Source organism: Pseudonaja textilis, chromosome 6 (genome assembly GCF_049901715.1).
Source record: "Pseudonaja textilis isolate UNSWEBS1 chromosome 6, rPseTex1.2, whole genome shotgun sequence".
NCBI lineage: Eukaryota > Metazoa > Chordata > Lepidosauria > Squamata > Elapidae > Pseudonaja > Pseudonaja textilis.
This window is the reverse complement of record NC_141995.1, coordinates 32,985,419-33,011,066: the sequence shown is the minus strand read 5'-3', so window position 1 is coordinate 33,011,066 and position 25,648 is coordinate 32,985,419. Positions and strand designations below refer to the sequence as shown.

The following is a 25,648-nucleotide window of genomic DNA, read 5'->3' as shown; positions in this document are numbered from 1 at the left end:
CCTCAAGCTTCATGGCAACTGACAGTTTAGAATTATCTCTCCCTCCCCCCCCCCACATGGTATCACAAAACACAACACAATAATTCAGTAGAAATAAAAGCACTGTAATATATATAAACTATATAAATGAAACACCAGTTTTCTTCATTTGCATCTTGATATCTTCTCAAAGAAATTTCGTTGCTTTTTCAGTTCTTGTAGTTCAGGTAGCACTATCAAAAAATGCAAGTAATGTATTTTGATCATAGCTTCCTAAAATTTCCAGGAGCAAAGGAACTTTGGTTTTCACATTTGTACCTTTGAACTTAAATTTGTCTATGAACAAATCAGTAATCATACCTGAAAAATAAAATATAAAAACATTAATTGATCAAAATTAGAAAACAACAATTTCATATACTACTGCAAATGTTTAATAAAGAACAGAAACCATGGGAGGTACTAATTTTATGAATGATCTATAAAATATTGGTCATGTGGAATATTCTGAATGAAATATGGTTGTAGATCAGAAATCTTAAACAGAATATAGAAAGAAATCTGGTAAGTTTTTCATTTTCTTCAACATATTGTGCATTCTACCCAATATTTTCACATTTCTGTGTTTTACTGTGTAGTCAAGTTTTCATGTATATTTATATGAAATATATAACTAGCTCATTATATATGTATCTTCTATTTCAGTATTCAATATGTCCAAAGACACTTGAAAGACCTGTTCCAAGCATAGAAATAAACAGTGATCCCTAGGTCTGGAATATTTCAAACAAGTATTTATATTAATTTTAATGCATTAAATTATAATTATATATAATTTTTCTATTAAATATAAAGCGCTTCTATATATGCTGCTCAAAAAATAAAGGGAACACTTAAACAACACAATGTAACTTCAAGTCAATCACACTTCTGTGAAATCAAACTGTCCACTTAGGTAGCAACACTGACAATCAATTTCACACGCTGTTGTGCAAATGGAACAGAGAACAGGTGGAAAGCATAGGCAGTTAGCAAGACATCCCCAATAAAGGAGTGGTTCTGCAGGTGGTGACCACAGACCACTTCTCAGTTCCTATGCTTTCTGGCTGATGGTTTGGTCGCTTTTGAATGCTGACGGTGCTTTTACTCTAATGGTAGCATGAGACGGAGTCTACAACCCACACAAGTGGCTCAGGTAGTGCAGCTCATCCAGGATGGCACATCAATGCAAGCTGTGGCAAGGTTTGCTGTGTCTGTCAGCGTAGTGTCCAGAGCATGGAGGCGCTACCAGGAGACAGGCCAGTACATCAGGAGACGTAGAGGAGGCCGTAGGAGGGTAACAACCCAGTATCAGGACCGCTACCTCCGCCTTTGTGCAAGGAGGGACAGGAGGAGCCCTGCAAAATGACCTCTAGCAGGCCACAAATGTGCATGTGGCTGCTCAAACGGTCAGAAACAGACTCCATGAGTGCCCGACGTCCACAGGTGGGGGTTGTGTTTACAGCCTAACACCATGCAGGACGTTTGGCATTTGCCAGAGAACACCAAGATTGGCAAATTTGCCACTGGCGTCTTGTGCTCTTCACAGATGAAAGCAGGTTCACACTGAGCACATGTGACAGACATGACAGGTTCTGGAGAAGCCATGGAGAACGTTCTGCCTGCAACATCCTCCAACATGACCGGTTTGGCAGTGGGTCAGTAATGGTGTGGGGTGGCATTACTTTAAGGGGCCGCACAGCCCTCCATGTGCTCACCAGAGGTAGCCTGACTGCCATTAGGTACCAAGATGAGATGCTCAGATCCCTTGTGAGACCATATGCTGGTGTGGTTGGCCCTGGGTTTCTCCTATCGCAAGACAATGCTAGACCTCATGTGGCTGGTGTGTGTCAGCAGTTCCTGCAAGACGAAGACATTGATGCTATGGACTGGCCCGCCCATTCTCCAGACCTAAATCCAATTGAGCACATCTGGGACATGTCTTGCTCCATCCACCAACGCCACATTGCACCACAGACTGTCCAGGAGTTGGGGGATGCTTAGTCCAGGTGTGGGAAGAGATCCCTCAGGAGACCATCCAGCATCTCATCAGGAGCATGCCCAGGCGTTGTAGGGAGGTCATACAGGCACGTCGAGGCCACACAGTACTGAGCCTCATTTTGACTTGTTTTAAGGACATCAAAATTGGATCAGCCTGTAGTGTTTTTTTCCACTTCAATTTTAAATGTAACTCCAAATCCAGACCTCCATGGGTTGCTAAATTTGGTTTCCATTGATAATTTTTGTGTGATTTTGTTGTCAGCATATTCGACTATGTAATGAACAAAGTATTTAATAAGAATATTTCATTCAATCAGATCTAGGATATCGTATTTTCGTGTTCCCTTTATTTTTTTGAGCAGTGTATAATATCCACCACTTAACTATTTCCAGCCTTGCCTTTAACATAAAACATTTGCATTGTGTGTTTTTAATGTTTGTTCATGTAATGAACAAAGTATTTAATTAGAATATTTCATTCATTCAGATCTAGGATATCATATTTCTGTGTTCCCTTTATTTTTTTGAGCAGTGTATAATATCCACCACTTCACTATTTCCAGCCTTGCCTTTAACATAAAACATTTGCATTGTGTGTTTTTAATGTTTTTTAATGTTAAAGGCTCTAAAACGTCTTTCATCAAAGGGAAACAAATATTCAACAAGAATGACACATTTGTTTTCCCAGAAGCCAGCACTTGCTAAAACAAGAAGTAATAGTAGAAAAAAGTTAATGAACCAACCATAAAGTCTTTCAAGAGATGTTGGCTGTTTCTTGTGTTCTATGAGCAGCTGATCTGACTCTTCCAAAATATTGCGGTATTCTGGAATCAGGAAATCCATATTACCTTCATGAGCCTGCAATTCCTTAATCAGATAATAATAAAATGTTAAGACAGTTAAAGAAGTTCAACTAAAATATGCAATAGTTGGAAGGTTATACACATATGGATGCAATTAAGAATCCAGGTTATGCATTATAGATAATATATAATATATAGATTATAGAGAACTGCCAACAGTTCAGCATTTCGAGTCTCACTGGCTCAAGACTGACTCAGCCTTCCAAGGTTGGTAAAATGAGAACCCAGATTGTTATGGGCAAGAATAAGATGAATGGATTAAAACATTACAATGTATTTATAATCAAACAATTGCAAATATGGGGGGAGGGGGTCCTTGATGCTGAGCTTCCTTGTTTTCTTGCAGACATTTCATTATCCTCGCTGGGTAACATCATTGCTAGTAAGAAGTGCTGTTTGCTGTTAGTTTATATTCTTGTGTCTGTGTGAGTGGGGGTGATCTTAGAGATTCTTTGGTTGGGTTGTTTACTGATGGCTCTTTGGCAGTTTCTTGATTGAGGTATTGCTTAATTGACTGATGGTCTTAAGTTAACCTTGGAGTTAATCTATGCTGATCTGAGTGCTGATTACTGGTGGAGGGGTGCTGCAGGTTTTTTCAATTGCTTTTTACTTGTAATTCAATATCATTCTTTGCTAATAATTATCTTTCACTAGTTACTTGTCAGAACACAATTATGGTAGTAATATTTGAAACTGGAATATACGGTATTAATTCTGACTGTTTGCTCACTGATCACAATATTGTCTGTTCTGATTTGAACCAGTTCTCCAGGTAAAAATAGCCCTTCTATAGGGATAATTTTAATCGCAAGGACAACTTGGAATTTTCTGTATATAAAAGCACATATTCTATTATTTATTGTTACTGCATTATTGAATTCTAATTTGTTCAGATATCATGACTAGTTGCATATTAATGGTTATTCCCCAGGAGAACACCTATCCTAAAACAAACTGATGCTGGAACTGAACAGATCTATTTGATATTCCAGTTTAAGGAATGATCAAACTATACCTTATCAACAATAGTGTTTAATATAGTATCTGATTATAATTTTTCTAAATTGTCCAAAGCTATCGGATGGCATATAAATCTATGGAATAGATAATTCCTATAGTTTTGAAAACAATTAATGAACATGTAACACAATGGAAAAGATTACACAACAAAGCAAAACTATCAACTAATCTATTAAAGACTTACTTTTAAAGCATCTATTAATTCAACTTTTTTAGCCAACATCAACTGGTACTCTAATTTTGGATGGATAAGGTTTAATGTATGATTCACAGATGCTTCATCCATATCTAAAAGAAGACCAACAAGAAAAAAACTCAATAGCTACTAGTATATATTTTATGTACAGAATGAAATCATAAAATGTAAAAAAATAATTCTTACCACATGATATATTGAGATTAATTTTCCTTTTAGTGGCTTCTTTAGAGAGTACATCCTTGAGAATGGATATTGTGGATATATTGTCAGATTTGAAATAACCCTCACCTTTCCTAAGTGAACAATATAACACCCATTTAAAATAAAGATTCTTGCAGAATTATTGTACCTAATTCTAAACTAATACTTTAAAATATTTCTAAACTAATACTTTAAAATATTTTTATGAGTTGGCTAACATTAATTAAATAGTTTGGTCCCTAATTTAAATATTTCCCAATTGAGAAATTTTAGATAAATTTCAAAATGTTATAACTCTTCAAACAAGTTTGATTAAACATCAATTTTTAATTCATCTGTTTAGGATTGAAGCATACTTCCTTTTAAAAAGATAGTGTGTTTCAATAGTTGTTTCATTTTACCTGTAAGTACATTCAAGCTGAGTATCCAAAAAAGTGTTCTGAAAGTAGAAGCTGACACTCTCTCCCACTGGTGTCTTTTCAGGAACTTCAGGCAAACAAAATACAATCCAGGAATGAACTTCAGCAAAACTGAACTGTCCTTTGAGAGTCAATGTATTCATGGGTCTGGATAACAAGAAAATAAAATAAACACAGAGTAAGATCTTTAAAATCATTAAAAGAAGGTCTGCTTCATTAACAAGGACAGATGTAATTCAAGTCATTGGCTCAGAAAATTGCTTTCAGTGCCAGAATGAGATCAGAATCATGCCTGTAATTTTTACATTTGGACGCTAAGCACATTTATGCAGAAAAACTTAAATTAAAATCAGTAAGTTTTTTTTAGATTTTAAAGATTTTAAATTATAATATCTTTCAAAAGTCTTCACTTCAATACCCTTATTCAAACTAACTTGCAGTTTAGATTCAATGTGCAACAACTCTAAAACAATACCTATCATGATCAAGGCAATGTGTCCTCTGATGAAGTGACAGAGGCTTAATCTGATACTGCCGAACTTGACAAGTTTTGGGTTGAACTCTTGGAATGACATATGCTTGCAGAGTTCCATAGCGACCTTCAATTGATAGAATCTGTTCAAGAAACATAGAGTATAAATGTATTATATCCTTATGATTTATATTGACTGTTTCCTAGTATGATTTGATTGCTTACTTGTACCCTATGACTATCATTAAGTGTCGTACCTTATGATTCTTGACGAATGTATCATTTCTGAGAGCACATGCACCAAGACAAATTCTTTGTATGCCTAATCACACTTAGCCAATAAAAAATTCATTCATTCATCTGAATTTAGCTTAACATCCAAAACTTGTAGCTGTATATAAAAAATCAATCTAAAAATAGTTTAGAATATTAATATAATGTCCTGTTATTTGGTGTTATTCATTATATTTTAAAACTTGTAACTAAGGATAGCAATTCACCACCTACAATGCTATTCTGTCTATTTAGAAATTAGAAGTCTCAATGAACTCACTGGAAATTACATTAATCCTAATTTAAGATTTAACGAAACAGTGCTTAAAGACTACCGTGTCATATTTAGAGTGCGTTTCAATTGATAATATTAAATTAATATGTGAAAAATTCATTTTTCCTTATATAGTGCTATATTGTGCCTATTTGATAAAAATGTCTGAAACTATACTGATACATAGACATACTATGATCACACTACAGTATTAGATTGACAAAGTGCATGCACATCATGTTACACTATTTTAAAAAAGATTTTTAGAATTTATATTTCTACTTAAAAGTGAAAAAAATTATATGATCTTTAGATACAATTATAATGCACATTAATTTTTTATTATTATATTCTAGTCTATTGCTGACAAAGAAAATATACTATTTCATGAATTTATAAAATTTTGGAGTTCTATTCCAATAGTTTTAAACTTTGCCTATTATTTAAAACATTTCATCTTTAAATGAAATAATTATGTCATTCTACTTTAACTAGTTTTCATCTAATTCGTTACTTACTATATATTGAAACTGATATCAACACAACTGCCTTCTTGAAAAATATTTCATTTAGACGTACGAAAAAGAGATCTAAGAACTACTGAATTCAAGCAGCCTGTATTAAGCCAATAAGCCTCTACAAAAGAACTAGTCATTTGAAAATAGGAAGATAACAATTAATTCCATCTGAATGAAATAGGGTTAATTAACTTTCAAAGGTCAACTTATAGATCATTTTTATGCATGGCATCTACTTATGTCACATTAATATTGAATATTTAAAAATTAGTACATAAGTTGAGGAATTATTACATAAATACTAAAATAAAAATATAACTTCTCATCTGTATTTTTCAGGATTACTGCTGCTCTGTTCTGAATATGCTTTGAAATTTGCAGTTTTGTAATAGAGTCAGTTATCTTGTTTAAATCATTACCTTAAGTTCTATTCGGGTGGTATGTACTTGACACCGATAAGTAGCAAGGAGGAAGTTACCATTTGGCTGTGAAAAATTTATAGTTGGACAGGTAATTTAGAAACTAGAATAGAGACTCAAAATTGTTCTGCTATGAAGATAAACATTTAGTACAAGCATTAAAAAGTCAATTTAAATTGTGTTAACTATCAAACAACTTGAGAACATTTAGTAACATCAATTTTCTTTTTAAAAGAAGCAATTTAATAAGTCAATAATAACTCAACTGTTATGTGCCTTAAAAGCATTCTTATTAAAAACAAAAATTATTCAAACTGATTAACAAGTTTACTTTCAAGTAGATTTGAAAGCCAAAATCTGGTTAACTTCATTGAATTAAACTGCACGTACCTCAGATTCACAGTCAGTAAAACTGACCACAGCTGAATTTTTATCCACATCCTTTAGGTCTATAGGAACATCACACTATAGTGACAAATAGTACCAAATTGAAGGACAGTTGTATATATAGGTAGCTCAATTGTCTTTTTATATAACAATTAAGATTCTTGTAAAACCTTACAGTAAAAAGAAGTCATTGTCTAAAAAAGGAGCTGCTCTTAAGCTTGTTTCACACTTTGCTATCTTTTTAATTATGTCAAATATTTCAAAACATTAATCATTAATAGATATTGATTCCATGAAGTAATTAGTATATGATGTGACTCAACAGTTATGTACATTACAATGTGTACATTTTTTTACTACAAGAGCATGACAAACTGTCAGAAATGAAAGAAAACAAAAGAAGAAGCTCATGTCACATGTGATTGACTAATCCTTACTCCTGCAAGTATTATTTAAAATCTGGCACTCACTTCATTATTCTCTTAAAATAATGTATGTTTTTTCGGTGTCTTAAAATAAAGTATGGATTCATGAGAATATGTTAGTTAAGCAGGGTTGAAACTGAAAGGAAAAATTCAAAGTTAAGTGTATCAGTTAAGTGAGATAGCATTTAATAACACAGTAATTTAGTTTAAATCTATCCATTTTAGGACGTCCGGTGAAGATGGCCAACTGACAATATATCCAGGGAAAGTCCCTGGAAGGTTTTTTTTCTAGATGGTCGCTTTTTCAACTTACTAATAAAAGAAATACCGGCATTCTTTTAATTTAGGTAGGGGGAGTCCTAGAATCACTCCACAAGATTCTCTATACAGCAACGGTCTGCAAGTAGCTTCAGGAGTTGTGCTTCAGAGTGAGCTGGTGAGTTGTTCAGCTGGCAGGCACAGCTGCAATCACTTTATTGTTGAAAAAGCCATTTTGAAATTTATTTTTCAAATGGACAATAAGTTGTGCCTTTAATTTCTTAATCACTTATAGGGATTATTATCTTTATTAAATTAAAAGAGGCTCTCTTCAGCCATAGCCTGTTACTCTTTTCGGAATATTTCAGCCATTTTCAGAACTTTTTATTGTTAAGCGAGAAAAAGAGTTGCTGAAAGCAAGCTAATAAGGAAGCATGGAGTATCTTTTTTAACTTTTATGGAGTAACATAAGGGTAGAAAGTTGTGGTTTTATTTTACTATTTTTAAGTAATTTGTAGCTTGGATTTGCCTTATTGTGGGTAGTTAAAAACTTTCTAATTTTTATGAACTCTGGCCAGCAATTCTTAAATGACTTATTTAAAAAACTACTCTTTGATCACAAGAGGACATTAAGAAGATGGAGCAGGGATTTGAGCAAATTATTAGAGATGTGCTTGAAAAATTATTAAATAAAACTCTTCACATTATTCAATTATATTATAAGGATATTATAAAAACTACTCAAACTACTTTCAAGATGCAATTATGTGTAGAAAGTTATCAAACCACTGAGGTAATTTCATAAGTAGTTAATAATGTAAAAGACTCAATTACAACTGTGAAATACAAATCTGACACCAAGCTTTATTATGATGATGATTTTAAGTGTCCCAGCACAATTGAGAAAAAAATTATAATTACTTGATAGACATTCCAGAGAAGAAAAAAAGATTTTATTTTATGAAGATAAGATGGAAGGAGTGACTTAAATTTAATATTAAATTTAATTGGAGTTAGGATGGATTTTTACCAATCTGATATATGTAATAGAAAGAAATTTATAATGCTCAAGTAATTTCTAAAGTTTGTAAAATATTGCAAATGCATTTGAAAGTATCTATGCTAAGAGGATGTTAAAAAAAGATGTATTAGAATTAATTCATTTTACAAATACTTTTAAAGAAACGTTTAGTTTTAAAATGGATGTAAAAAGTATTTTTTCTTTAAGGTTAGAGAATCTGAAAAAGTACAGTAAATTTTGCTAATATAAATTATAATAATCTATAAAGATTAATAAGTGCAAATAGAAATATATATTTTTCACAGTAAAGAAAAACAGGATGCTTAAATTAATTCCTTTATTCAAAGAAAACAACATATCTATATTTGGATTAGAAAACTGCATCTGGATTTTGTGCTTGTGATGAAAAAAATGAAACTGACTTTGCTTTTGCTGATGAGATAATGGCTAGAATATATATTATTGTATCAAAGTAAAAGTTGAGGTTGTAAATGTCAGAAATCAACACTTTCCCCCCCATCTACCTCACACTTTCCCTTTTTCCCATTCCCTAGTTCCCCTTATTTTTTTTTATTTTGTATTTCATACTCTGATAAGCTAATAAAATTTTTGAACTTGAAAAAAACTATCCATTTCAATCTGATTTTCTATATTTCAGTTTTTGTCAGAATACATATCTGTCCTAATTCCATCCAAGTATAACCCTCAGAGAAAAACTGGATAATATTAGGAATTCATCTGCTTTAAATATAAATAAGTATCCAGTGGCAAGGATATATTAAGTTTCTATAAACAGAATCTTACCTGTAACAAGACAATATCAATTGCTGCCTGGACTTCTAAAACAAGACTGTAGCTGGCATCATCTTTGTTTAATGCAAATTTATCATTTATACTGAATGTTGGGACTGCTGAAACAGCAGTGCTAGACTGAGAAGACTGCTGGTATTTTTCACGTTCTTGAAGTACTTTCATCTGTAACTGTTCCAATTCATTCCTATGACAACACAATAATTAGCAAACATAAAATTACTATATATTTGTATATGTGTGCATGTTTATGTGCATGAGAAAGGGAGAAAGAAAGAGAAGAGAGAAACAAGGCAAAATGGTGCCACTTAGAATAAAGCTGCCTAGAATAGCTCCATGAAGAGATAACAACAAATAAATTTAACAAATAATAACATCATCAAACATCCACATTTGCCTTTCTCAGGCCTTGGAAAGGACACAATAAGTAGGCAAAAATGCCAAATCCAGTCTGAACATCTGGCTGTGCGATGGACCATAATAATGGAAATAAATCCATTAATATTAAAATTATAAACAGCAGAATTCTGTCCTGGAAATATATAATAGATTTTAAATGCTGGAATTATATTTTCCTAATATTGCACAAATAAAAGTGCTATTAAAAACCATCTGTTTAATTCAGTAGCCTACTGAAAGCCTCTCATAACTTCTTATAGCAGCTTTATTTTAAACCACAATCTGGTCCTATGGTAATTTCAGCAATTCCAACTATAACATTGAATCTGCTTGGCTGGTCAAGTAATTTAGGGACAATCTACTGCAGTTTCTCCTTTATTCCTTTATGAGACCCATTTATGAGGTGTGAGCCAGAGAGAGAACTTTTCTTGGTTGTCCCTATTTTATGGAATATTCTCTGCCTGTGCTTACTCTAAAAGTCTTTAAAAATTGTCCAGAACACTATTATTTCGTGTTGATTCTAAATAAATGGTGACTTTGATGTTCTGTTTTCTAATTATTTATTTCAATTCTTATTTTTAATTCATTGTTTTAGACTTCATTGTACCCCACACAGAAAAGAGGGGTAAAATGAATATTAAAATGCATTAAAAACAATACTGTAATTGAAATTGGAGGTAAAAAATAGTACATCAAAGTCACCATTTATTTAGTCTTTAACTTTCAATGACATTGGGATCTGAATTACCATTGGCAAACAATGCAGCTATAAAGCACAATTATATCACTTAGCAATGGCAACCCCTGCAGTACCAGTTGCCAAATCCCATGGTTCCAACAAACAAGTCAGAGAGAAAGCTGACAGGAAGTTGAAATTTTGCTAGGATGCACAAGGATACACTAGGCTGTGTTTGCACTATATTTAAACTGTGGAATTCTGACCTAATGTTATTCTAGGAAATTAAGCCAGCTATATGACAGGAAGCAAATCTGGCTATAACGTGCATAATAACTTCATAACTATGTTAATTTAACTTGTATTGATTGTGCAGGCCATTAAATATTACCAGATAGATAAAGTGTGTTATAAAATCTATTTTATTCTCAAAAAACAGGTCTCCTGCATTTTTTCTACCAAAAAAATAAAGTGATGCAAAACAATTATTGAAAGTTTAATAACAAATTATCACAAACATTTGGCTGGCCATTTACAAGGCAACAACTCAAAATGTGTGCCACATTAAGGCAAAATTATTACCTCGGGATCATTTTTGCAGTTTCACAAAATTGTTACATTACCTTAAGGACAAAACTTTATTCTGCACTTCATGATTCATCTTTAATTCATCTAATCCACATTCTCCGTGAATAGGTTCTGTAGTTAATCCAGACACCCATCCTAAAAGATGAATATATTTTTAGATTTCAGATTCCTATTGCTATGCAAAATTTTAGGCATTTCTACTCAAACTCTATGAATCCATAAGTTTAAAAAACTGTCTATATTTTTCCAGCTAACAATGTTTTATTTTATTTATTTATTAATATGATGCTGCCCGCATCGCCATAAGTCATATGCCGGATAAGAAGCATTGTTAAGCATTGTAGAAATTCAAGACTGGAAGATGAAGAAAACATCTGCTAGAACTGAAACGCTCTACAAAGAGAACTCTCACATTATTGAAAACGGCCTTCAGAAAAGGTCCATCTCATATAATACTTCTTATACAGACTAACAATGATTTGCATAGCAAAGTTTCCAGAATAAACCTTCTATGATTTCTATGAAAATCATATCTAAAGTAGGCAAAAGAAAACCTTTGTAAGCCTGAAGCTATGGGAACAAAGCACTCTGGACTGATGAAATATGTAAAAATTGAACTTTCTAGTAACAAACTACATAACACATTTGAAGATGGCAAACATATTTTGGAAAGTCAACATGTCCTAAAAGTTAATGTTCCAAATCACTGAAGAAATTAAAGCTGAAAAGTGATTAGACATATAAACAAAATAGCGACCTAGCATACTGGCAAAACAATGGAGAAAAGAAAAACAAGATTTTGAAATGGCCTTCACAGTAGTCAGCCTGAATTATTTTTAAGGACCTGGGGATATCTCACATCTATAGTAAATGCAGGGAGACCTAAAAATATTTCTCAACTATAGGAGTTATAGACTGAAAGAAAAATTTCCAAAGAAAGAATCTAGTTTAAACACAGCCAAAATGAATTTACAATGAACTGACTGAATAGGTGTCCAAAAAAGAGTTAGGTAATATATGTAATTTATGTTATATAATATATAATTTATGGTATATATGTAATCTATGAAATATATGTTATTTTTGTAATATTATTTTATTCTTCTTAAATTGAAATTAAACTGAAAAATTCTAGAAGTAAAAGTAAAATTAACCTGAAAATGTTGACGTTACAATCTCATCATAGCCCTCTTTTCCAACACAGCCACCTTGGATGGATGTGACACTCTCCGACAAAGCCTAAAACAACAAACAAGAACTTTTAACATATATTTACTTTTCCATGCTGTTTAAAATCTTACAAAATAATTCTGAAAAACTCTCAGATTTCAAAAAAGTTGAAAAAGCAGATAGCAAGAAAGTCTACCTAACACAAAACACTTGTAATTACTTATAAAATACTTACAAAAATGAAGGGAAGATAATTGAATAAAATTGAAAACATGATTTTAATCCCTCTTATATTTGAAAAGGATTGCATAAAATAGGCATAATCTGCTTTTTGTTATATTGTCTTTATTGTGTATTCTTTCTCTACACTTCTCTCATATAAATCTATGGCACTTCTGCATCTAGATTTACAATTTTAGTTGCCACTTTTAAAAAAGAATATACAGGTAGTCATCAACTTATGACCACAACTGAGCTCAAAATTTTGGTTGCTAAGTTTTTGTTAAGTGAGTTGTGCCCCATTTTTCAACCTTGCTTGCCACTGTCGTTATGTGAATCAGTGCAGGTGTTAAGTCAGTAACACAGTTTTAAAGTGAATCCGGCTTCCCCATTGAATTTGCTTATCAGAAGATCAGAAAAGGTGATCACACAACCCCAGGACACTGCGACCATTTTAAGTATGAACCGGTTGATAAGTGTCTGAATTTTGATCATATGACTATAGATGCTGCAATGGTTGTTAAGTGTGAAAAATGGCCATAAGTCACTTTGTTTCCAGTGCTGTTGTATTTTTGCATGGTCACTAATGGACTGTTGTAAGTAAAGGACAACCTGTAACGGAGTCTAAAAAGGTGCAGAAATAGGCAATCAAAGGGACTGGGGTTTTTAAACATCTAGGATTTTTGAGAAAAGAAAAAAAAGGCAGTTGAAAGAAAACATGACTAACACAATTTGTAAACAGACTTGAAAGGGTGCTAGTTGACTATTACGGGAAACAAAATGCACGACAGAGATGGGCTTTGCCTTGATCCAACAGAGGTATATTTATATTCTTCTAAAATTCACATAAACCAGGATCCTTGCTAAAACTAAATAGGTCAGTTGAGTGCTTTGATTGAGAATATATTAGCTTGAATTCTATGCTTGAATATAAATATAAGAAAATACCCTACCTCCAATTATTTCCAGAAAGCATGACACATTACCACTTATTTTTTCTTATTTATTTAATCAGGTTTTAACTCATTCTTAAGATTAAAGTCTCCTCCAAATGACTTTTAAAACACTTCTCACTGTTTGGAATGAAAAGTCAGAATTGGGAATGGGGAGGTGAGGGAAGAGAGAGGAAGGGAGAGAGAGAGAAAGGATTTCCTAACAATTTGACAGTCATTTTACAAATACTTAAAACAAGGCAATTGAATTATTTAGGAAAATAGTATATAAATTGCCTTACTTGAATTGAAATAATAGATTTATACAATATACTTACATATTCATATTTGAAAACAGGGTTCTTTTCAGTTTCAAATTTATAGATCTCTAATATTCCATCATCTCTACCAATGAGCAATTCTTTAACCCCATCTCCCAAAATGTCAAAACTATCCATACATAAGATGCCTGACAAAAAAATAAACATGTTATCTATGTCTTATAATTTAATCTGTTATACTTAACTAGCATTTAGATAGATAGATAGATAGATAGATAGATAGATAGATAGATAGATAGATAGATAGATAGATAGATAGAAGACAGATAGACAGATAAAAATAACTGTCTGCATGGCTCTGGAATGAAATAAATTTCTCACAGGAGTTATATTTTAATCAAGTTATAAATAAGTGCCACCATTATATAACCTTTAAATATCAACTTCATAGAAAATAGTTATTTATATTTGTCATAATAAGTTATATTATATTAGGTACTAGATAAGGCCTACAATTTTGCTAAATTTAAAACCAATTTGATTGAAAATTCTACAAAAATAGCAATGAAAAATGATAGAATCTTATGTACAGTATTTTCTGTTTTTATTTCTATTTTTAAATAATATATTTTTTATCAAATTATACTAAAAACTGTTATAGGACACTTAGGAAAACAACAAATAACACTTACCACCTCTTTTTTTCTCATTTCCAATTTTCCACTTTTCTATTGGAGAAACACCAGTAATCTGTACCAAGCCAATTTTGCCATCAGATGTCCCAAACAAAACTTCTTCACCAGAGTCACCTAGAAATATAAATTAAAACTATTATTAGAATAATCATTGAGTAGAGTTCCATTCAGTGGATTCCAAAAATTTTAATTTGTTTTATTTAAGTTTTACAAAATTTAAAAAAAACCCACTTTGCTTCATTTCCATCACTTTTATATAAAATGGATCAGAATAATTCTATATTATAGAAAATACATATGATAGTATGTGGAGTTATTAAAACAATTTATGAAAATCAGATTAATCATTTTAATAACATTTAAAAGACTTTTAAACATTCTACTTACCACCATTTCCATTGTTCAAGGCCAGAACAGCAGGTGGACCTGGAACTTCCATTTCATATAGTAAATCTGAACCCTCAAAAAAAAAATGAAATGGAGATAATGTTACTTATAATCCATAACATTTAATTTTAATTTAGAAGACATACAAAGGATTTTTTTTAATTTCAAAACTGCATTTTTTGAATGGAATGAAAACTGGAGTTCTGATTGTCAACTGCATTCCCCTTTTAAACTTAAGATATTTAAAATCCCTACTTTAAAGAACAGTCCACTAGGACCTGAATTACAGGCTGTCCTATTTCCTCCTGAGCTCTGATATATACATTACTAGTAGAACTGCTAAACTGATAGACAAGACAGTTCATCTAAGAATACATTATTCCGAACAAATCAGAATATTGTGGAAAACCAATACATTTATCTGAATGTTGGTTCTTTGTATTTAGCAGATATGTATTTTACTACTGTATTTTTGCCTATTAACTTTCTTTCTTTTGCCTATTAACCCTAACCCTAACCCTAACTTTCTGGAAATAGACTTTGTATAGTACCTTTATTTTTTAAATATGATTGTAAGACTAATCAATCAATAACTATCTAAACTACCAAATTATCAAAAACTGGAGCCTAATTTCATCCCAACACATACATTTACTACAAACTAGACTGCAGACCCAATCAAAGAACAAATGATTTCTGAGCTGCTCCAAAATATAAAATTAAGTACCTGCAGTTCAGTTAAGCTTTTTTGTAATTTCACTCCTTAAATCACTGCCTAAAACAGAATTTCCAGAATCAGGAAATCTTTCAAATTCTTCTTCTCAAAACTAATTTAATATTTTCTACCAATCCCTGCTGACAAAGAACTACAGTAGCATTAAACTTGCTGCTCCTAACATTCATCCCTATCCTTCCAAGTTACAGAGAGCTGTACAATTACCCCCAAATAAATAATAGTAATCTTTCATAAAAAAACTTACCAGAATCACTTCAAGCAGATAAAATTTCCTTGCAAATGATTGTATACAATTATTGGTATGAATGAACAGATGAACAATCTTCTGTTTCATTGTACTAACTAACCTTTTAACTGTAATAAATAATGGTTGCTACTAATAAATCAGGTTTTAATAATGGCAACAAACAAAGAAGGTTTACCTGCAAAACTCTAAGAACTCTATCTTGACATGCTAATACCGGTATAATGCAAGACAGTTTATCTGGTGGAAGACAGAGAACATCGTTGATTTTATCCCCTGATAGATAATAGTGCTGATCCTTACAGTCACAGTAATGGTTATAAATGTAGCTTGCACCAAGAAAGAGATCTGATCCAGATATATACCTAAAATTATAATAACATTGTAATTAAAACTTTCAAAAAAGGTAAAGCACTAATTTGGGAACATTATAATTTGTTAAATATTCATACACTTGGAATCAACATAACAATCAGGGGTGGGATTCAAATTTTTTAACAACCAGGGCATGGCTTAGTTGATGGATGTGGCTTGGTGGTCACGTGACTGGGTGGGTGTGGCCAACTCAATGTCACATATGTCAAGGGGTACTTCTCCTTACCCGGCCTTTCATGACAGTGCTGCAACGGCTGTGTGAAAGATGGTCATAAGTCATTTTTTTCAGTGCCATTATAACTTTGAATGGTCACTAAATGAACTGTTGTAAGTCAAAGATTACCTGTACAAAAGTACAAAAAGCTTCTTTGCTTATAAACAGCTGCCCTAAATACCAATCATTAGATTAAAAATACCTGCAAGCTGGAGTTACAAATCAGTGCCAGAGTACCTTGAGGAATTAAAATAGTTAAAATGCAATGATAACTATTACCAGCCAACGCTTGCTCATAAAGTGAAACCCTTTAGCAGAGAGGTCATTTAAGCTCTCCAGAAAGAGCACATACAGGAGAACCAATCCTTAGATCCATTTGCACCACTTAAACATACCAGCTGGTCTTACTCACCTCACAAGATATCCTAAGGAAATCATCCAGATTTAAAGAAAGGTCAGATGCCGCCCAGAAAGACAGTAAAAAAACCAGTGCCAAGCTTGCATCCTGCCTCCTGGAAGTACACCCCAAAAGGACAGTGCCAGATACCACTAAAGCAGTGCAAGAAGACCCTTCCCCAGATAAAAAAAGGAAACCGTGGCAGGAAAAAATTCAAACACAATACAAATAATTAAATCAAAGGTAGCTGTTGCTTGTTAAACCAATTACCAGAACAAATAGAAAAGGGACTAGCCAGATTTCTCAACCCAGTTTCTTTTCAGAAACAGAAATTAACCTTTTTCCTTCCAAACGAAGCTGAATAGGGAAAATTATCCCCTCAATAAACACAGGAATAAACATAACCAAGCAGAGAATTAAACTTTTAGACCAAAACTCAGAAAGGGTATGTAAACTTATGTTTGAATATCAATCTTTCTAGCTAGCCAAGAAGCCTTGCTGAATGTCACTCATCTTGGTTCCTTGTCATTAAAAGCTTCTTTCAGGCAGCTCTGCTTCATTATTCAATTATTTCTTCAAAGTGCTGATCCTGGCTGGAAGAAGTCGAACAGGGGAATATTTCCTCCCAACAGCAGTGTAAAAAGCTTAAAACAACACTTCCCCTTTAAGAAAGTACCAACAAAGGAAAAAAAAACTCCTTAGGAGACAATAAGTCTAGACATACTGCCAAGAATGTAATGGTGGGAAAAAAAACAAAAGGAAATTTCTTCCAACAACTGTTTCTCCAACTGCTTAGAAAGTTAACAATAGATTCTAGCAAATAGGTGAGAACCGGCAGAATCCCACCCAATAACAATCCAGTAAGAAATCCATTTATTTTTTTCCTCTGAAAATTTTGTTTTTATATTTTTGTAACAATTCTCTGAATATTACTAAATATGGTGCAAGTACTTTTGCAAGTTTAGGAACCTTTTTAAAATGTTCCTCTTATGGGTGACAAAGAACGTTCTTTATAATACACAAGTGAAGTTTGCAGCATGATGGTTTAATTATATGGATTTTCTTTTTGTCTATATGTGAGTCTCAGTCATTTTTAAATTAAATATAGTAAGTAACTAAGCACCATTAAGTCAATGTTTTATATACACACATAGCTTTGATGTTTTCAGTGAGGTTGGTGTTAAACGAAAGAAACTGTTTCCCTTTTTTTGTGAAACCTCGAACCTCAGAACCAGCAGCCACGAAAATTTTCTCTTGAAGAGTATTAAGGGCACCTCCCAGTTCTAGTCTTGCAATCTTTTCTCCTGGCAAAGTCTTGAATACTGGCTAAAATACAAAAAATAAAGTATATTCTGTATCATTACAAAATAAAAGTTAATAGTATTTGATTCACAGATGTAGGTATTTCTTTTTACTGTCGTAGTGCATTTGAAAATGATCCTTCAAATTGGTTGACTTTATATTTACTTGACATTTTATAATAGTTACTTTATTTTGTTAATTTGTTTATTTATATAAATTAATAAACTTACGATAGCTTCTCCTTTTTTTATTCCAAAGCAGGTAATAACACCATCATGATCTCCAGTAACAACCTTTAAAGTAAAATAAGAGGATATGGATATACTATTGTTTTAAGAGCATAAAGGAAAACCAAACTTTTTGTTAGATGTATAATTTATACATTCGGATCTAGATTTTTTTTCTCTTTTCTATTTGATTCTTCCTCTTAAAATGCTGTGTGATACTTCAAAATAATTCTCTTTTGTGAAACCATTTGAATAAAATGGGTGCAAATATAAAATATCACAGGCAAATATTCAAGGAGAGTAAATAGCCAATTAAATATAGTAAACCTGGAAGAATTAAAATAATGGGCAGAAATGATATATTTGTACTTAAAGGATAAAAAAGAAAAGATATTATAGCTCTCGAGACTGGGGAAAAAGGACAAGTAGTTTATCTAGAAACTAGAGGAATAGTGTATAATGATGGATATTGTAGAAAAATCATCAGGAAAATAACGGAATGAAATTAAATTGATTCAAATTGTGCATGTACCCCTAGACTGTTGTCAAAGGATATATGAGAAAAAAATAAATATTATGTTACATGACTTCTTGCCAAATTATATGTAAAAATATAGGAAAATTAAGAGGAAAACTTAAGAGTTTTAAACATAAGCAACATGAGATTAAATCACAAGATCATTATTTGTATTTTAGGATACTTCATACATAAAGTAGATAGAAATATTTTTTCTATACTATTTTTCTTTTTTAGAAAAAGGCACAATTTTTAAGTCTGATCTTTATGACATACAATTATTTTAATAAATACATTTCTATATAGTCTTGAGCACCTGAACAAAGTATAGAATATGAATCAAATAAATAAATACCTTTTGTGTAGCTTTGCGTCCTGATGCAGGGAGCAACTTCATGGTTTTTTGAGATGTCACGCCCACCTAGTTGCAAATAAAAAATGTTAGGATTTATATTTGATGCATCCTTTTTAAAACCAATTTTCATTTATCAAAATGTGAGTACACTATATAGAGAAAAACAAATATTTAATTATTAAAATGCATGTTTTTCAACATGATACTGGCTTTCCAAAGTATCCTTGGGCATGCATGCATATGCTTTCTTTTTATATGTATACAGGCAGTCCTCAACTTAAAACCATTCATTTGGTGAGAGTCTGGGTTACAATGGCACTGAAAAAAAGTGGCTTATGGCCATCTTTCATACTTACAACTTTGCACAATCCATGTGGTCACAGGATCAATATGTGGACGCTTGACAATTGGCATATATTTATGGCAGTTGCAGGGTCTCAAGGTCATGTGATCACCTTTCTCAATCTTCTGACAAGCAAAGGCAATGGGAAAGCCAGATTCACTTAGCAACTGTGTTACTAATTTAACAACTGCAGTGATATAAATAACAATTAAGGCAAGAAAAGTCATAAAATGGGAAAAACTCACTTAACAATTGCCTTATTTAACAACAGAAATTCTACTTCCAATTGGGGTCGTAAGTTGAGGGCTACCTGTTTATGATACTAAATGGAAGAGTAAGAGATTATGATTCAATTATAAGCATACTAAGTATTTTTCTTCCACTCAGTTGTGTCTGTCCCTGCAGTTTTCTCTGCAAGATTTTTCAAAAATGGCTTGCCATTATCTCCTTAGAAAGTAATTGGCCCAAAGTCACTTAACAGACTTTGGGCCTAAGGTAGGATTAGAACTCAAAATATCCCAGTTTTTAGCTTGATGCCATAACCACTACACCAAACTGGGTCCTTCTCTTCACCTGTTTTAATTTCAAAATATCCCAGCCTCAAAATATTTTACCTTGGAAATATTGCAAACTCAAAACTCTTCTAAATCTTTAAAGCAGTCAGTTCAAAATGATTTGAATATACTCATTAAGGGTAAGCCTCCCTGAAAACAATGGAACTTCATGGCAATTAGGCACAAATCTTTGGATACACTTGCTCAAAGAGCAAGTAGCAACCATGGCTAGCTTTCTTTAGTGCACAAACTCCAGGTGGTATACTGTACAACCATACAAGCAAATTGCAAAGTAACAAGAACACAGAATTTTGAGGGAGATCATGCCACAAGTCAGGTACCACATCTGAAAAAAATATGCTTTCTAAGTCTTGACAAATGACATTGTTTCAAGGAATAGAACTGAAGAGTGTCTTTTCTAATGGAACACGTGGAATACAATAAATAAACCAGTTCTATGTGCTAAAGAGCTTTAAAAACACCTTGAATGGAATCCCACTGTAAGCATGTACACTCATATAGGAGTATTAAATGAACATACTGAGATTCCCTTAAAACTACTCATTCTGTTACATTTGCACCAATTGCAGCCTCTAGGTCAGGGGTATCAAACCGGCAGCCTGCAAGCCAGATGTGTCACATGCAGGCCACGCCCATCCCAATTCTGAGAATTGGGTTGCAAAATGCCATGTCATAGGAACATGACCCCACGAGTTTGACACCCTGCTCTAGATGGTCTTCAAAGGCAACCCATGTAATATATACATTTACAGTAGTCCAACTATGGGGTGACTAAAGCATGAGCAGAGCCTCCTATTTTAGCAGTGATCACCATTAGCACACTAGAGTTAGCCACAACTATCACTTGTTCCTTTAGCAGGAGTTGCAGGCCCAAAAGGACCCTACCCTCAATTGTGAACTGGGTTTAAGTTACGGAATGCTACTCAAGGAACAGGAAACAGGCCAAAAACCTAAGAATAAAATATAGAAATATTGAAATATGTAATAGTATTGAAAGAAAGTCAATTTTAATAAGTATGTTAATAGTTTTATGATGATACTAGAGTTACCAGATCTGAACTGCAGAAATATGAACACCTAGGAGATGGCAAGAAAGAGTTCTGTATCTTGTTATTAGTAGTTATCTAGGCTTCTGCCGCCCAGATTTTTTAGCCCCAGTGATAAACAGGATACAAAACCTCATATCTTTCTGTATTTTTGGTATTCCTCTTTGGACCCAGATTCTGAAAATAAGAAATTAAATGTACTTGTTTAGTAATGGGGTTTATGTCAAGCCATCAATATTCCAAGTTGAAAATATTCCAAACTGAAGCCAGGGTATCCCTGGCAGGCGGGAGGATGGGCACAGCTGTGCAATACAGGTTTCAACCTTTGTGTGTGTGTGTGCACACGCATGCACAACTGATACATGATAGAAGGAGCAGGGCTTTGATTACAAGCCACTAACTTGATTTGTTGACCTACGACTGCTACTGCACATTATTTCATTTTATAATAAAGCCTCTGGTAGGGCCTATACTGGATTAGATGCATTCTTGGATGTTAAACTATGCCTTCTTTGCTTTGCAATATATTAGTTTCCCTTTGTTTTAATTAGAAGTTAGAAACAATTAAAATTAGATAATCATATTTCTCAAATTAGCACTTTTGGAAATTTTCCTCAAAGCTTTCTTACTAATAAAAAACTCCATGATGGAAGTTTAACTAACAAAAAAAGATAAAAGGTAACTCTGCAGGTTATAAGTTAATTTTATTAAAGATTGAAGAGCCATATTCACATCTCATTCTTCCCCCCACCCACTGGATTTATTTTATTAAACTATTCAAAAAAAGAATTCAGACTTCTCTTCCTGCAAATCATTTTGACAATTCCCAAGCAGGATGGGTTGCACTACAACTCCATCTCCCGGCCAATATTGTCAATAGGTCAATCCTTTTGCGGGGCTTTTTGCGGGAAGGCTGCCATAGAGGTACGAATACGGGTGGTCTGCAGTAACAACTGCATAGAGAAGGAAGACTAAAAAAAAGATGCTTCCGGGGGAGGGGGCGCAAAGCAACCGACATCCGCCGTCACAGGCATCGCGACCGCCCGCTGTACCTGCAGGTAATCTATCCGGTTCAGACTCAGTTCCATCGCAATGGGCAATGGGCAAGTTACCAAGGCTGGCTTCGGCTTCGGCTTCCTCTTTCCGCAGGCATCAGTATCGCAAACGTTTAGGGCCTAAAACTATTCTCCGGTCCTCTCGTTACTATGGTGACGAAGCAGGTTTGCGTAAATCCGACAATGCCCTAGTTTTTTTATTGGAGGCGGTGCGCTCTTGGGCGGTGCGCTTCGCTTTAAACGCGCCTCCTGATTGAAGAAGGAGCTGTCATTCAAGCAAAATAAATCCCCAGCTCGGGATTGAAAACTCAAGTGCGTCTGAATCTGGAAGAGATCCCAAGGAGGAGGTGAAATCCAAGTAGATTTAACAGAAGAACAAGGCTGGTTGGGGGATTCTTGGGGCTGAAATCCACACATTTCAGACTTGTCAAGTTTGAGAAACACGGGTTAGATGAAGGCATTTTATTATCGCATACGCTTTCCCTTCGAAGCGTGCGTTCAGGCTGGCGCTACCCATAGTTAACAGATTGTGTAATTGTTAACTGTTAACTGTTGTATGTGGTTAGCCGAGAACCGTGGTTTACTCAGTTAATTTACAGGCTTGCACAAGTGACTAGAATTCAACTAACAAGTTGGTATAATATGTCTATTAATGGTCGTATAGTTTGTGGTTCGTTGTGCTGGGCAAAATAATCGGTGTATGCAGCGTTATATTTCAGTTGAAGGTACATAGAGAAAAATGAACACATTTTAAATAGTAATCATGACAATTAAGTTGAATTTTGAGCAGAGTGACCATAAATGGTATGAATGCTTATAGTGCAATTTGTATCTGTTAAAGTTAAGATTCTTGTGGTTCCACTTGGCTTATCCTTAGATCAGTGGTAGACAGGTAGTCCTCAGCTTATGATCATTCAGTAGCCCAGGATCACCCCCACCCTCAGAAGCAACCCACGTTCTGCCTAACATTGCATGGGGGGGGATCCTGGATTGCATGGCTGCCTTGGTTAAGGACAATAACTTAAGGATTGTAATTATGGACTCAATTTGTGGTGATAAGTATTACCTGTTCTGGACTATATAAATTAGAATATTGTAATCACCTCTAACCAGGTTGCAATAGAGACAGATGGGAAACCATTTAGCTCTTCCTTCTCAGCTATTCCTCAGCAGCAAGTATATTTAAGATATTTTGCTGCCAAAGATCTCACATAATTAGCTTGTGTGACCTGCACCCAAACAACTGCATTGAATAAACCATTGGAAACTGACCACTGGATCATTTCACACACAGCTAATTGAACATTCAATGTTTTAAGGTCATTGCTTTCTTATTTTCTAATCCTTTTTTCATTGAGTGATGTACATTCATAGCAATGACATTTAGACTTATATACTGCTTCACACATAGCCCTCTCTAAGCAGTTTACAGAGTCAGCATATTGCCCCCAACAGTCTGGGTCCTCATTTTACCCACCTCGAAAGAATGGAAGGCTGAGTCAACCTTGAGCCTGGTGAGATTTGAACTGCCAAATTGAAGGGAGCTGGCAGTCAGCAGAAATAGCCTGTAGTACTGCACTCTAACCACTGCGCCACCGTGGCACATTCATCTTCATACAGTAAGCCTTTTGCATAGAGATGATTTGAATATTATTTATTTTATATTAGCCACTAAACTTTTTCAGTTAAATTCAGAACAAAAATAAATTAGGACAGATAAACTGAAATATAGAACCACTTCCTTTTAAATAATAATAAGTTCAGATCAAGCTATTTTATACTCTTCATTTGAATCTTACATAGTACTGAAAAAGTATTGTAGAAATGAAAGTTGAAATAGGAATTGGTGCAAATGCCATAGATACATGGAAGTTTGGATGTAAATAAAATAAACTCAAAAGCACTTGTCTGCATTCCATATATTTTTAGGATTTTTTTTTCAGATAACGGTGCAGCAGCCTTCCTATCTCATTAGTTCAAACTCACTCATAAACTTTTAGCCTGTTGTCTTCATAGCACTTTGCTTCCTCCTCCTTTTTAAAATGCATACTTCTCCAGATCTTTTGCCTGTTTTAACCTTAAATACCTTTTATAATCTCTTTCAGAGAGAGTCAATGTAGCCTAAGGTTGACGTTGTACAATTGCATTCCATTTCTAGCTTTAAAGTAAATCATTCCCATTATAAAATTGTACCGTAAGTCACTGTATAACTTGCCATTGGCTTAACTATTTAATTTTGGCTTACCCTTCTTCCTATAATCTTCCCAGTTTTTAATAACAGATTAAAAGAAAACATCTATTATTCATGAACAATGAGCCCTTCTGAGGAATTACAGAATAGCTAGACAAATACAGGTAGTCCTTGACTTACAACAGTTCATTTAGTGACCATTCAAAGTTACAAAGGCACTGAAAAAGTGACTTACTGCCATTTTTCACACTTATGACCAATGAAGCATCCCCATAGTCGTGTGATCAAAATTTGGATATTTGGCAACTTAATTCATATTTACGATGGTTGCGGTGTCCCAGGGTCATGTGATCACTTTTTGCATCTTCTTACAGTCAGTGGGAAAGTCAGATTCACTTAGCAACCCTGCTACTAATTTAATTTTAGTGATTCACTTAATGACTGTGGCAAGAAAGGTCATAAAATGGGACAAAATTCAGTTAACAAATGTGTCACTTGGCCACATCAATTTTGTGCTCAGTTTTGCTTGTAATTCGAAGACTATCTCTACAAAGACATTTATCAAAATCTAGATAATGTCCTCTTAACAGTATTCAGGAAAAATCTCCAAAACGATTTCTTAAAATTTCTTTAAAGTTATTTACAGTTTAATGGTGATTTATTAATACATATGCTTGCCTGCTTAGTGAAGATTAAATATTGCTTAGCTCTGCAGAGGATAAATATAATGGTATATAAACTAAAATCCTGCATATCAAATTTGTGTAACAGTTTTAGCATATGGAACTGTAGCCTGTTGCTTATTTGAATGAACAGGACCTATCACCTACCCCAAACCCACAGATAAAAGTACAAGAACAATATAAGGCCATAAAGTATGAATATTTTATTTAATAAGTAAGCATCAGAGGCATTATTTAGAGTGTAACAAAACTTCAGCCCTGCATAGGATCTGGGATTTTAAAAAAAGTTACATGAAAATGTATGTTTTGACAGTTTACATTAACTAGAAGTAAAAAAACAACAGCAACCTTATTTCTTATTCTGAAAGCAAATATGATACAAAATATATGAGATAAATGTAAAAGCGTTATTAATATTATAATTACATTTTTACCTTCACTGTCAGACATTCAGTTCCCATGG

At 33.5% G+C, this 25,648-nt stretch overlaps 1 protein-coding gene across 1 annotated transcript; it reads right to left on the bottom strand.

The window, feature by feature from the left end:
* Positions 1 to 83: 83 nt before the first annotated feature.
* BBS7 (Bardet-Biedl syndrome 7) lies at positions 84 to 22,474 on the bottom strand. Its single transcript, XM_026697989.2, has 19 exons — positions 22,309 to 22,474; positions 19,293 to 19,358; positions 18,424 to 18,486; positions 18,042 to 18,217; positions 16,084 to 16,270; positions 14,926 to 14,998; positions 14,536 to 14,652; positions 13,901 to 14,031; positions 12,396 to 12,480; positions 11,277 to 11,376; positions 9,573 to 9,765; positions 7,068 to 7,142; positions 6,678 to 6,743; positions 5,197 to 5,336; positions 4,704 to 4,868; positions 4,285 to 4,394; positions 4,087 to 4,190; positions 2,763 to 2,886; positions 84 to 339 (listed from the first exon to the last, which is right to left on the bottom strand). The coding sequence occupies exons 1-19, from the start codon at positions 22,342 to 22,344 to the stop codon at positions 203 to 205; spliced, it is 2,148 nt and encodes a 715-aa protein (XP_026553774.1). The 5' UTR covers positions 22,345 to 22,474; the 3' UTR covers positions 84 to 202.
* Positions 22,475 to 25,648: the final 3,174 nt, after the last annotated feature.